This window comes from Barbus barbus, assembly GCF_936440315.1.
Source record: "Barbus barbus genome assembly, chromosome: 13".
NCBI classification, from domain to species: domain Eukaryota; kingdom Metazoa; phylum Chordata; class Actinopteri; order Cypriniformes; family Cyprinidae; genus Barbus; species Barbus barbus.
The window spans coordinates 5,240,120-5,255,157 of NC_136741.1; the positions used below are offsets into that span (position 1 = coordinate 5,240,120).

The window sequence follows — 15,038 nt, forward strand, 5'->3', positions numbered from 1 at the left end:
TAGCATTATTTTGATCTTTCATTAGGCAGAAGACTCTATGCCATTGCAGGCCCAGGAAGGTATGTAATATCAGCACACAGGTGGGTTAACTACTGTAGGAAGGAGAAATATCATCACATAGTAATTGCTTGCATGTGTCTTAGAGTGTCTTTGTCTCAAACAGCTACCCCTTTACTGCAGACAAGCTGAAGGCTAAATCCTCAATTGGAGTCTTCCTCTCTATGGATCTCAGCATTTTTGGACAGAATTTAGGATAAGTATTAAAATTAAATCTGGCATAATTTAGTTTACAGTTCAGCTGAAATGTTTGTATATGTTATTGACAAGCTGTTACTATCATCTTTATTTCTCTAAAGAATTCTACCTCAGCTGTAGATAAAATAGTCTAACAAATTAAAATTACTGTTATTTTCCGGTCTTTATCTGTTCAGTCAGATTTTGTGCTGCAAAACATCCACGACAGCCAGATCTGTGCATCAAGACTTGCAGTGTGAACGCAGCCTTAGTGGATTAAAACTCAGTGACAAATGCTAAAAATGTAGTGTAGGTTACAAACCACCATTCACAATCATTTATAAAACAGGGCAGATTTATTCACATATTAACATAGGCACATCATTTGTATGTGCAAATGTTCTCACATAGACAAAATATCAACAATAATGGCAATAAGAAATGCTGAAGAGACGAGACTGATTGTGTGAAGGCAAAGAGTATCTCCACAGTAGAGCACAAAACACAGTAGCAACATGTGACCAACACACACACCACCCAGATTTGGTTTGAAAGCAGTCAACTTCACTGAATTTAAAGTGCTTTCACAAACTATAAGCATGTAGTGTGCAGTGTGACCGAAACTTATGAACCCTCTTAACTGATATAAAACTAGTATATCACTTGGCTCCGCATGTCTTCCAAACTTCATACTATGGGCACTGAACTGCATTCTGCGCAGATAATCTTGCTGTGTCAGGAAGCAGCCAATATAATTTTAAAATACTGAATTTAAATTGTCAAAGTCATTTGATGTATGTGGTAATGATTCCTGTAGTACAATCCAAACATTTAAACCCCATGGGATCGACACGGAGCAGTGCACAAACAATACGAACCCTCAAAGTATATAAAGTGTCAGATGGCAAAGTGCTATCACAAAGACAACCAAGAGAAGAAGAGACTTAACTTACCTAAGGCTTATGGGGTGAATTTCATTAAAACATGTCCACATAATATTAACCCCAAAAATGTCAAATCCATAAAAGTTTTTGCATTATGACATTAGTTACAAAACAATTAATTTTTACCCCCATTGTTAAAATTAAGAATATATATAAAGTAATGATAATTTGGGGAGAAAATGTGCCTAACTGGAATGAAAATAATGCCACAATGCCAAAATTCGGAATGGTTCTCATAAGCTTTATTTACTCTACGAATTTTGGGGGTGAACAACCACCCGGACATGTTTTTGGCAGACATCCTAAAATTGCCCCTATGGGTCATGTAGAATTAACATTACACTGTTGTGTTCACACCGAGCACCACACTATGGCATCTTGCAGTGGTTTTACACACAACGTCAACACGACAAAATGTCAGTCAAAATCATCCGACAACTCATTCAATCCAAATCCTATCTTTGTCTGTGCCCAGGAGCGAGCTTTCAAGAAAATAAAAAACCCAGTGTACTGGAATGCACTGATAAATCAGCACAAATCATCGCATAGAGATGCGCAATTATAGTCAGAACGGAGTATTTTGGTGAGACAGTCATGTGTTGTCAGTTCAGGTGTCTCAGCCCTGGAGTAATCTGGGCTGATTGTCGGAGCGCTGGAGTATTGTCAACATGTCTTTGTAAGACCAGTCTTAGACACCCACTAAGCCTCATCCTCCACTAAAAAGAATTTAACTCAGAGGAACAATCTCAGACACTGGAGTCCACGGAGTTTCTGAGAACCCTGCAAAGGTGGGCACTTTTCAATGACACTGAGACATGTGGTTTTCTAAAGTTAGTTGCCAAAAGAGGGATTTTCCTCCAGTGAAAGGAGTGTTTTCTTGTGAGCTGACGGCACATGATTCAGCAGTCTCTCATTGGTATTCTTCAGTGCGGACCCCTGTCTCAATATGCAGGCGTCAACAAGGCAGACAAACTCACAATGTGGCAATTTAGGAATGTCACTCTCAGAGGTATCACGGGGTAATGACTCACTGCACCTGAAAACACTAACGCACAAATAAACACACACACACACACACACAACACTACGATCACCTGTACTTCAGCCAACACTAGCTGCTTTTGATCAAGCCCTCAAGGATAATTGAAAGCCATCTTTTCACCATCGTCTGAAAATCACACACTCCTGTAACGGACACAAACAGAATGTCCACACATGAAGTGCGTCGGGTGTCTTTAGGACTTCAGTCCCATGCGTGCCATCAGCTGCTCGTACACAGTCCAGGCCATGGCCGCCATGAGGGTTCTCCTTAGAGAACGAGGAACCGCTCCTCGAAAGAACCCACTCAAGCCATGCTTCTAAAATCAGACAGAGACAAAATAATAATTCAAATGAAGCAAATGACTTTAAAAAGACTTTAATCTACTGACAAAACCATGACTTAAAAAAATGACACGCACAGTATGAAGTCCACACATAAGTGTGCCAGGTGTGTTTAAAAACAGATTTTTAGAAAATACAAATTTAACTTCTGTAATGTGACAGTCAAGTTTGAAACAGAAAATTCAGATAAAAATGATGTTGGGTGGGACTTCATTTTATCTGTGAGCATTTGACTAGATAATGAAAAGTGGAAACATGTAAGGATATGTTCATATTATCTTTCAGTGACATCCTCAGAATCACTCTAGATGTAGAAATATATATTTATATAAAAAAGCTTATTTTCTTTAAGAATATAATACATTTTGCACAAGGCTAAGAACATTTATTAAGAAAGTAAATATGATAGATACACTACAGTACAGTAAAAAACACTCATTTAAAATATTATGAAATAATACAGTTTAAAATAACTAAATATATAATATTTAATATATTTTAAACTGTAATTCAATCCTGTGGGCAAAGCTGAATTTTCAGCATCATTACTCCAGTCTTCAGTGTCATACAATCCGTCAAAAATCATTCTAATATGCTTATTTGATGATTAATTTCTTATAAACATTTCTTATAATTATCAATATTATTATAATGCTTTTAGCATTTTTCGTACAAACTGTGATAAATTTTTTCAGGATTCTTTGATGATTCGAAAGTTAAAAGAAGAATCTGAAACAGATGTTTTTTGTAACAAGGCTTTATTGTTACTTTTAATCAATTTAATGCATCATCCCTAAACAAAAATAAATAAATATTTTTTTTCATAAAAAAAACAACAAGTTACTGATCCCAAACTAGTATATATATATATATGGTAATGGTATTGTATGCCATATGTATATATATATATATGTGACCTTGGACCACAAAACCAGACATAAGGGTCAATTTTTTTTAATTGAGATTTATACATCATCTGAAAGCTGAATGAATAAGCTTTCCATTGACGTATGGTTTGTTAGGATTGGACAATATTTGGCTGGGATATAACTTTAGCTGGGGTATAAAGTTCTTAGCAATGCATATTACTAATCAAAAATTAAATTGATATATTTACAAAATATCTTCATGGAACATGATCTTTACTTAATATCCTAATGATTTTTGGCATAAAAGAAAAATCGATAATTTTGACCCATACAATGTATTATTGGCTATTGCTACAAATATACCCGTGCTACTTATGACTAGTTTTGTGGTCCAGGGTCACATATATGGTAATGGCAATGGCATTGTATTTCAGGGAATTGAGTGACTTTTGTTTCATGCTGTGTTTAAAATAACATTTTGTGTTTAAAAAGACTTCTAAATACCACTAAAGGTCAACAAATATGGTTTATCCTGTGATGCTTACCGCATAAACGTGGCGTACAGCGTCGCTGGTCTTGGGATACAACGCTGGGCTCACTTGCACGTGGGTTTTGATCACGTCTGCTGGCTGAGTGGCTAGAGAGGCCAAAATACCAGCCACCACACCACAGCCAAAATTAACCAGTGGGACAAAGGAGGACGAGCTGATCTCTGAGTGCGTAAGAGAGAGAGAGAGAGAGAGAGAGAGAGAAGTCTTCATTAAACAATGCCATATCCTCAGATTACATAATCGTGACTGATCAGAAGCTCACCCTGTGGCAAAGCCTTTTTGGCCTGGCTGTAGAACATGACATAGATGCCAGAGAATGGGGCGTCTCTGAGCAGAGTTGCTGTGAGCCCGGAGTAAAGAGCCCTGGGACCTTCATTCTGACACACACTTTTAAGGGCTCCAGCTACGCTTCTGTAATTGTACCGCCCACTCTGAAATAAAACATGCAACAGTGAATAAGCACACAGATACAACAGAAAACATGCATTTTCAATGTGCATTCAGTAGAGTGTCAAAGCTCAGTAATGATCTTCACCTCAAAACGAGTCTTAATGACTGTGATGGGCAGCATGGCCACGCCTGCCACACAACGAGCTCCCGCCCCTAGCAACACCGCCTCCCCAGCGCTCGGAGACCTATCCTGGAAGAAGTGTTGCTTCAGCGAGTAAAATGTGCTGAAGTAGATCCCTACACCAGGGATACAGCGCATGAATGACTGTAGGACAGAGAGAGGGACAAGTGAGACAGATACAACTACAATACTTGATTTACAAAAATAAATAGTGATGCACTGAAATGTTGCATCTCTGATGTTTGACTGTGTCAGTGTCTATTTCGTGCACACAATGTGACTAAACTACAACAGGTAAACGTGTCAGCTGTATGAATGCTAGAGCTGGATTAACAATGATTTTTTGTTTTTAATTGATTCTGATACGGATTCATAAATCTCAAGATCAATCTTTTAGTCTATGCCGTTTTCTGTTGATGCGTGAACTTTCCAAAACATTATTTGTAGTGCACCTACCATCCAATAATCACAAAAATCTTTGTGCTTTATTACTTCATTACTTACTTAAGATCACAGTAGCACCTGTATCATTATAATCCCTTACTCTTTACTACTATCTGCAGCACAAAATAAATGAACAAACATCAGAAGGTATTTCTAAACAAACAACCTACTGAAATGTCTCATGTAATCATTCAATCAGTGTTTCAGCCACAGAAAAACATCAATAAAACAGCTTATAAACAATGTCAAGTAAAGATACATTTACTTCAGGAATGCCATTCAATGTCCGTAAACCTGACAGCCAACGAAAAAAATCATTCTAGAGGAGCATTTTGCTAAATTCATGCACTATATTACATATTTATTATAGTTTTACTTAACCTGTGTTTGCATAAATCTGCCATGAAATGTTTTTCCATTTAATTTTTTTTCTTTTCATTTAAATGTTTATATTTAAAGAGTGCATACATAATTATTTTTTGTGACATAAGGTGACAAAAACTGCCTCGTGTGCAATTTACACATTTGCAAAACTCATGTTTTTCTGATTATCCATCGAATCTGACCAATTACATGATTATTAAGTGACATATATTTCCGGTTTCTGTTTTCAGCAAAGTGCATCCTGAATTTTCGGTTTCGGACCACAGATTTAATTTCAGTGCATCACTAATAAAAAACATAACAGGTGTCAGGAAAAAGTATTTTTAATCTATATAACATAATATTCCTCACAGGACAACAGGATTTTTGTTTGTGCCACATTAAATATATCATCTACAGTTGAAATTCAATGAAGAACTGGACGTATGTCTGAGATCAGAACACTGATGGTGTTGCAAGATCAAACCGTGAGCGAGGACCAAAGGAAATGGACACATCAGCCAATACACTTGACTCACCGGTGAAACCCCCTTCCACAGGCCAAACAGCTTCTCTGTGCGGATCACATTGAAAAAGACTGTAACCATCCCCACTTTAGGAGCACTGAGAGGCAAAGACAAAAATAGAAATGGTCATGATGGAGACACACAGACACACAAAGAAGGGCAAAAACAGACAGAAGAGCCAAAAATCTGCGTTTAGATGGCATGCTGAGCATTCGAGGACACATCATTTGACATGGGTAACATGTTATCCTCTGCAATGCTGAGAGAGGCAGACAGTTTAATAACACAGCACTCCCACACAGCATACAGAGAGGACGTGGTTATATAAAGGCTAAAACCTCACAGTTGTCACAACAACCAAAAACGCAGTAAAAACACTGAACAAACCAAAAGCAAGCAATTGTTGCCAATAAAAGTAACTATGAGGTTGCTTACTAGCTCAGGTCAAGTTTATTCCAAAATCTCTGTGACATTTTGGATCAGTAGATATGCCTTGGGTGCCGTTTTAATGTTAGTTTACGGAATTTGTATCGATTTATCATCCAATGACTAAGCCACTAACTTTAAGCATGCTTTAGCAAACACCACAAAATTATTAGCTATCAGTACTGGGCAAAATTGCTTTGACATCTAATACCAGACAAAGATCAGGGGAAAAAGGACACCACCCTAACTGCAGGCGTATGTCTAGACACGGTCAGAGAGGGTCACAGCAGGCATGTCGGCTGGTGGTGTCTCACCCTGGGTGCATGTTGTTCTGCAGGGTCTGCAGTCTGGTCTTCACCAGATCCAACGGCTGGAACAGCAGAGTGGAGCAGGTGCCGCTGAGAGAGCCACACATGAAGGCCTTCAGGGCAGGATGAGCCTGAGAGAACAAACCCAGAAAGACAGAATTTGAAAAAACAAGGACTGAAGGAGGAGACAAAGGTTAAAGTTAGAAAAGAGTATAAATGGATGGATATAAAATGTGGGGTGACAGCAGAGAAGAAGTCAAATGGTTTTGAGATGAACAGAAAGATCAGATGCAATTCAGGCAGCACTTTAAAGGGGCCATATTCAACACTGTTCTACCATTTAGCTTTTTCTTTAAGTCCACTTCACATGTTAGTTCAACAAAAACAGTAATAGTTTAGAATCTAGATCTTAGATCATAGTTTATACCATCTTTCAACGCCGCTCTGACCCTTTGAATTAAACAAGGTGAGGCTTCCATCTCTTTTTCCGTGTTTCACGTTGGGGGTACGATTCGTAAAGGTGTATTTTAGCATATATACATTCATATCTCCAGATGTGTGTTTTGTTATTTAACATTTTATTAAAAAAATCTATGCAACTTATTTGTATGTTTTTTTAGGTCTGTTATTTACTGTTACACCGTACTGACCAGTCCTCATGAATATTATAGATTTTCGTTATATAATTTTATTTTCAGATATGTGAAACAAAACATATTGTATAAACATTGCAAACATAATTTTTCCTTTAACAAAAGCAAAACTAACAAGAGAAAAAAAAAAAAAAAAAAAAAAAAAAGAAGAAATTTTTTCCCAGCCGTACCAGCCAAAAGTATGAAATATGAGTATGATGAGACGAATCTAATAATTCAGTATCCCCTAATATCCAAACTCTAGGATCATAACTGATTGGGATACCTATAACCTTAGAAGATATATCAATTATATATTCACAAAAATCCTTCAATACAGGACAATTCCAAAGCATATGAAGTAAATTGCCTTCAGATGTTTTACACCTTTGACATTTGGAAGGTATAGTAGTGTTTAACATGTAGTGTTTTGAGGAGTGTAATATGTTCGGTGCAGAATATTAAATTGGATTGGTCTATGTTTGGTGGACATTAAAATAGTCTGCATTCTTTCCATAACACACTCCCACTCTACCGGATCGTATGTGCAGTCAAGATCTCCCTCCCATCTCTGCTTCAAGACTACATTGTCAAATGGCTTAAAATTGTTTGATAATGTACTATATCCTACAGAAGCAATACCTCTCGGAGAAAACACAATCTTGTTAAACGAGATTTTCAAACGGCGATAATGTTGGAACTTTAGGAAATGTCTTAGGGGTGATCTCTTTGACCAAATGTCTGACTTGCAAATATTTGAAAAACTTTTGTTTTGGAATATTATATGTCTGGGATAGCAATTCAAAGCTCATCAAAGAATCATTGGCATATAAGTCCTCCAGCGTTTTTATACCTTTACTCTCCCGCGCTTTTAAGGTGCTATCAGCAATTCCAGGCGGTACAATAGGGGTTTCACAAAGAGGTAAATGTCTAAGTGGACCAATATTAAAACTGCATAAATTATGTGATTCTACCCAAGAAGAAAATGTATTAAGTATTAATGGTTTTTTAGTGAATGTAGATAAATCAGTTTTTGACCCCAAAAAAGGAACAACCTTTAGTGGTATGGAACTCATCTCCCACTGTTCTCTGTCCATGTAGTATCAACCTTATCAGGATGTAGCCAGATCCATATAGGCCGAAATTGCGATGCAAAATAATAATGTCTAAAACTGGGAAAGTTCATCCCGCCTTTCTTATACGGTGCTTGAAGTTTAAGAAGCTTTACTCTCGGGTTTTTGCCTTTCCACAGAAAGTCTGAAAATACTTTATTTAGTTCCTTAAAGTAAGACTTGGGAATGTTCAAGGGGAGACACTGAAATTTATACATATATTTAGGTCAAATGTTCATTTTTATAACATTGATTCTGCCTATTAATGATAAGGGTAAATCTTTCCATTTTTGCATATTTTTCACTCCAAAAGTGTAGTGTAGTGTTTTTATTTTAACATATCATATGATAAATCAATGTGGATACCTAAATATTTAGACCCATTAGTACACAGTATTAGAGGTTTAACTATATATTTGAACTCTTCTGGTATATTAATAGGTAATGCTTCACTCGTCATAATTCAATTTGTAACCAGATATATCACTGTATTCCTTAAAAACTTGTAGCAAGGGTGAAATAGAGGATTGTGGATTGGTCAGGTATATTAACAGATCATCTGCATAAAGGGATAGTTTGTGTTCATTAGTGCCAATTTTAATTCCTTTTATAACAGTATGGGACCTTACTGTAATAGCAAGCGGTTCGATGGCCAGAGCAAATAATAAGGGAGATATAGGGCAGCCTTGCCTACAACCTCTAGACAAAGTAAAAGTGCTTGACATAATACCATTGATGTATATTTGTGCTTTAGGGCATTTAAATATAGTTTTTAAATATCCAATGAACTTGGACTCAAAACTCATGGCTTCTAAGGTTGCAAAGAGAAAAGTGGGCTCAATCCTGTCAAAAGTCTTTTCTGCATCCATAGACAATAAACATTGATAGTTTCTGCTTTTGAGTGATATTAATTATGTGTAATAGCCTTCTAACATTGTCAGAGCCTTGTCTATCCTTAACGAATCGTGTCTGATCTGGATGTATTACTTCGGATATAACGGTTTCCAGCCTTAGGGCAAGCAGTTTGGTCAAGACTTTATTATAGTCAGCATTAAGGAGACTTAGTGGCCTATAAGACCCATATTTTTACTGAAAACCTGTCTGTCCCAGGTTTAGGAAGTAATGTTACTGTTGCCAATTCCAGGGAGTGCGGAAGAGAGCCTCTCTCTAATGATCCTTTAATCATGTTTGTTAAAGGGGTTAATAATATGTTTGAAAAGGACTTAAAATACTCCACTGGAAAGCCGTCTGGTCCAGGAGCCTTGTTAATTCCTAAAGCATCAACAGCTTTAAGTACCTCATTTTCGGTTATATCTGAGTTCAATAATTTATTATCTTCATCATCGAGCTTAGGTAATTGTAATTTATCAAAAAAAAATTTTAGCATCAGTATTTCAGATCAGTTTTGTATAAAGTTTCATAAAAATCCTTGAATAAAATATTAATTTCTTTGATAATTTATATATCTTCCATCATTTGATTGTATCGAGTGAATATATCTATCTGATTCTTCTTTTTTAATTTGCCATGATAATAATCTGCTAGTTTTATCTCCAAATTCGTAGTAACGATATTGTGTTCTGGCCATAATAGATTCAACCTTCTGTGTGCACAGATTATTATATAAGACCCGTTTTTGAGTAAGTTGTGTCAAACATTTCTCATTATTAGTCATTAAATGTTCTAATTCCAATGATCTTATTTATTTTCTAACTCTGTTGAAACAGTTCTCTTTTCTTTTTGTTTATAAGACCCGTATGAAAGATGAGTCTCCTGAATAAAAGCTATACCGGTGTTAACCCTTGTCAAATATGAAAGCACCTTCTTTCTTTTAATTGGATTATTTAAACCCCTGACGTTCCATGATACATAATTTAAGATACTAGCCATTCAACATGATCTCAGAAATGAAAATGAGGAGATCTCCACTGCACACAAAATTGCCTTCTATATTTACATAATAGAAATGTGGGGGGTAAATCTTGTTGCATGAAAAATAAGAAACTAAAATAAAAATTAACCAAGCAAAATGTTTGGCATAAAATAAAACAACTAAAGAAAAGGAAAAAAAGGCAAGACAGATAGCCTTCTTACTAACCTTTGCTACCGAACTTGATATATTATTCACCTATTTGGCGTGTCAATATTCCCCCTTCAATATTATATGAATAAAGTAAAAGTGTATATCAAACAAATATAATTTTTTTCTATTAGCATTAGACTTATTTATGTGAAAATACTAAAACTGTTAAGCTATTAATACAAGTATTAAGCTACATGGCAAACTAGAGGAACCGTCAACAATAGTAAATTGCAATCTAGCAACAATAAATCATCCTGTTACTTGTAGTGGCCTTCAAAAAGGTCTATAGTCTTAACTCAAAATATAGTGTCCTCTATATGAAGGCCATTACAATAATAATGCCTCAGTTCTCATTCAGGAGTGGAGGCTTCTGTGTCCTTGCTAAGGGAGTCAATAAGTTCTTAACCTCAGATGGAGTGGAGAAGATCTTTGTATAGGATCCGAAGCTTGGAAGGGTATGCGAAGGAGTACTCGATTTCCCTCTCTCTCAACATTCGTTTCACATCCGTGTAAGCTTTCCGAGCATTCCGCAGCTCCATGCTAAAATCAGGGAAGAAATTAATGCGCCGGTTGTTATAGTATACCTCCTTACGTTCTCTCGCAAGATGAAGGATTTTCTGTTTCTCTCTGAAGTTCAGGAGTTTCGCCACGACTATCCTTGGAGTCGCTCTGTTCGACGAAATGTTTCCCGTCCTGTGCGCTCTCTCAATTATCGGAGGAGATGGAAAGTTTTTGGCACCAAGGATCTCTGGCAAAATTCATTCCAAAAACGAAACCATGTTTCCTCCTTCGGACTTTTCCGGCAAGTTAATAATACGGATGTTAGATCTCCTGCTTCTGTTCTCCAGGTCTTGCACTTTATCGTTTAGATAGGAGAGGAGACATCCTTCTCCAAGCGACTGACTGTCGAACGAGTATCTCTTATGTCATCCTCTGTGTTCGGATAATGTTGACATGATGCGGGTCAATTTGGCCAGAATGTAACTGTCAATTTGTTTGCTAATGTCCTCTTTACTGGCTTTGATCTCCTTCCACAGCGTCTGTAACGATATTTCACCTTCCACATCTTCGGTCATACTTGTTAGCGTATTGAGGTCGTTCGTTTACATCCTTTTCGGCGCAAATTGTATTTTTCCATAAACAATAGAGACTTCCCAATAACTTAATATATTCAATGATCTTTCACTTAGGGAGATTGATGGAGGATTTTTTATGAATAATATAGCTAGTCTGAGGAGCTCACTAAAGCACGTCTATCCTCGCCGCCTGAATCACGTAACTCCATGAATATTATATTTTTGTCTAGTTTTGTACTCACAGCTGTTGTACGTCTACATCTTTCTTTGTTAGATAAAGATAAAATAAAATAAAACTTACAGGACTTGACCACAAAATAAATAAAAAGTTTGGTTTGAAAAGTTTGAACTTAAATTTATGACCGAAAATGTAATATTCAGATTTTTTTTTATTTACTTACATTTTTTAAAGTAAAATTTTTTATAATTCAATTGATTAGACAGGCTTTCTAAATATTAAAATGTAATTAATCCATGTAACAAAATCAGAGGGAGAAATTTATTTTGGAAAATACAAATTAAATTCAGAGATTTCAAGAGGGCTAAAACATAAACATGGGCGGTCATATACTAATATGCTCATAACTATGATGTCATAACCATGATGATTCCTAATGATGAACAACATATTTTTGCAGCTTGGTTTTCATTACCGTTCTGGGTGGGCTGGGAAGGGAGCTTTGCACTGTAAAAGTTTCATTTAAAAAAAGCAGAATAATATGGTTTTCCAAGTTATGCCCCCTTTAACAGGCTTGGGTACAAAAACTGCCTTCATTTTCTCAACACAACAGTCACCATTTACTGCAAGAGCACTAAAAACACCACAGTGACCAACACCGACATCCTAGATAAAAGGATATTCTCTCACACTGAATATCCATCCTACATTTGGTGCCCTGCATGGACACCAAACCTTCAAATACACTGTGTTATTTGCATATACATTTATGCAAATAAAATAATAATAAAAAAAAATAATAGGTTGTGTAAGTGTGCACGACCACACATACACATTCTCTATTATGGTCCATTTTGAAGTGCGTTCATCACACCCAACACAGATGCACAACCACACACTGACAGCGTCAGCATCATCACATGCACACTGACAAGCACATCAAGACTCGAGCGCTGCCGACAGGCTCCTCGGAGCGCTGAGATTCGTTTAGAAGCATGAAAACAGCAAGACATGAGTGATGGGCAGACGCACACACAACTGCACAGAAACATACAAAAACACACACTAGAGAAACATACAGTGAGCCACTGACTAATCTGCCCTACCTTTCCCAGGCTGCTGGCAGATTTGGGCTGAGGGTCCTTTTTCTCTTGCATCTCTCTCTCTCACACTCACTCTTTCTGCTGCTGCTAACAGCACATGACAGAGTAAGCCCCCATCTCTCTCCTCTCAAACACAATGCCCACAAATCTCTCTTTAACCCCCTCCCACCCAACAGCAAGAGATTCAAACAGCTTAATCCACAAGCTTCCTTGCTTGCCGATCTCAGTGCTGGTTTTCCGCACTCCTTATCGCACCTAAATGCACATCCGTGGTTTCAGTCCCTCTGTTTCATTTGTGTTCCAGATCAAGTGCTTTCAGCACAGCGTGAGTCATGCAGCTGCTGAAGGCATATGTATGTGTGTGTGAGCGTGTGTTTGTGTGGATGTGACAGAGGAAATGTGGGTCATACATTGGATGCATACAACCTATTATTCCAACATAGGTTCAGCCAGGTTGCACAACAATGACAATGACTTTCGGATCGTCATATGCCTTTTACACACAAAAATGGCTTTGTGTTGGGAAAAAACAGTGTCGTCAAAACATATTCACACTCTCTCAGACTTCCATTACAAATAAGACATGAAAAAATTAAAATATGATTGCTTTTCTCTGCTAGTGATAGTCAGCCAAACTGGTTATTCTGCAGGCATTTGGTGACTATGGCACATGTGCATCAGTTAAAAAAATACAACTGCTTTCTTAATGACGCATGGACACGTTTTCAGCTGATATTGTGTATAAGTGTTCATTTCAGTGGAGCAACTTGAGCATGTTTCTTCGGGTATCAGTGAATTGCATTATGTTATATCGGTCAACCATTATTTTCTCCACCAAAAAAAAGTCACACATTTAAGCTGACGTTAATGTTTTGCAATCAATCTGCATTGCAGAATATATTAAAATAGCATACCTCAATTAATGCCAGGCTATTCTATTATATTCATCTTTGGTTAGAACAGTTCTACATTAAAGTACACGGCCTTAGCAACAACTCACCAAGGCAATCTCCATTGCAGATGGAGAGGATGATGAAGTTTGTACAGAGGAAGAGCTCAACTCCCTCCCTTTTATCTCCTCTATGGCCGTTGTGATGTGTTAGTCGTCAAAGCTTTGATTCCAGCCTGCATGAGGGAGAAATTAATTTAATATCCACTGCTTTCATCACACACAATCAAGAAAAAAAATAATCGCGTATTAAAGCCTCGGGGGAGGGAAATAGAGAGTGTGTCAGATAGATTTAAGTTACCTGTCTGTTAAGGACCGAAGAGGAAGAGTGAATGAGGACAGATCTTCATCATGATTCTCGCTCTTTCTGTCACTTTACACAAATTTACATACAGAAACCACCAATTAATTAATCAAATATGACATAAACATGTAGAAATGTGCAGCATATGACAGAATTAATTGCCAAATAAAAATAAAATATTAAAGCACAATTTAGTAAAAGCTAATGCTTTTTTCTACATACTTCGTTTCAAATATCCTGCAACGGCCAACTGCTCCTAAACAGTTTTCTTCATAAAATACAAAGCTGGTAATAAAATAAACACACGGCAAAATATTGGCAATAATGTGGCGCAACACACGTCAGCTGATTTCTGTCAGTTAGCCGGTAATGCTAACAGTCACCTCTCAATCCATCATAAGCCACAAACTTTACCTTAAACACAGTTGTTCCGTTTTCCGGTACCTCCAAAAGATTGTGTATTTTCGTTTCAAGCACTCGATGTTTATTGAAGTAGAGGTGAAACCGCAGGCGGACGTTACACAACAGTTTTCAATCACAATCCTGCGCGGAGACCGTGAGCACAGCAGTTTGGAGTTACGCTTGCGCGAGAAAGTTGTACGTCGTTTGCGTAACTCGTGCGTACTCTTTGCGCAGTCTGCAGAACCGGCTTCAGCTCGATTATTCCAGCGGAGCCGGTTGCACGTGCTCCGGGGAGAGACGCTTGATGCCCCCCACTGGAACACTGAGGTCAATGTCTTTGAAATGAATGAAAGTTAAGGCTCAAATGTAAAAAAGGGGCAATATTTTTTATTTTTTGATCATCAAGTCATCAAGCCTGCATTTGTTTGATCAAATCAAATTTTAATATAGGCCTACTTCAATTTATTTTGCATTTTATGCAGTGTTGAAAACCTGTGATACTTTTTTCAGGATTCTTCGATTAATAAAAAGTTAAATAAGAACTGCATTTATTTAAAATAACTCTTGTAACAATATACA

The 15,038-nt window shown here is 37.1% G+C and overlaps 1 protein-coding gene across 2 annotated transcripts; it reads right to left on the minus strand.

Annotated features, from left to right (window-relative positions):
- Window positions 1–574: 574 nt before the first annotated feature.
- On the minus strand, window positions 575–14,772 carry LOC306879375 (mitochondrial glycine transporter B-like). 2 transcript variants are annotated; one of them, XM_079432250.1, is made up of 10 exons: window positions 14,472–14,661; window positions 14,280–14,342; window positions 14,055–14,126; window positions 13,805–13,929; window positions 6,627–6,751; window positions 5,899–5,983; window positions 4,517–4,696; window positions 4,244–4,412; window positions 3,976–4,142; window positions 575–2,536 (listed from the first exon to the last, which is right to left on the minus strand). In XM_079432250.1, exons 4-10 carry the CDS (start codon window positions 13,817–13,819, stop codon window positions 2,414–2,416), a joined length of 864 nt encoding a protein of 287 aa, XP_079288376.1. In that variant the 5' UTR covers window positions 13,820–13,929; window positions 14,055–14,126; window positions 14,280–14,342; window positions 14,472–14,661; the 3' UTR covers window positions 575–2,413. The 2 variants fall into 2 exon arrangements, with proteins under 2 accessions (XP_079288376.1, XP_079288375.1); XM_079432249.1 differs by lacking the exon at window positions 14,280–14,342 and having other exon boundaries at window positions 14,472–14,772.
- Between the last annotated feature and the right edge of the window lie 266 nt (window positions 14,773–15,038).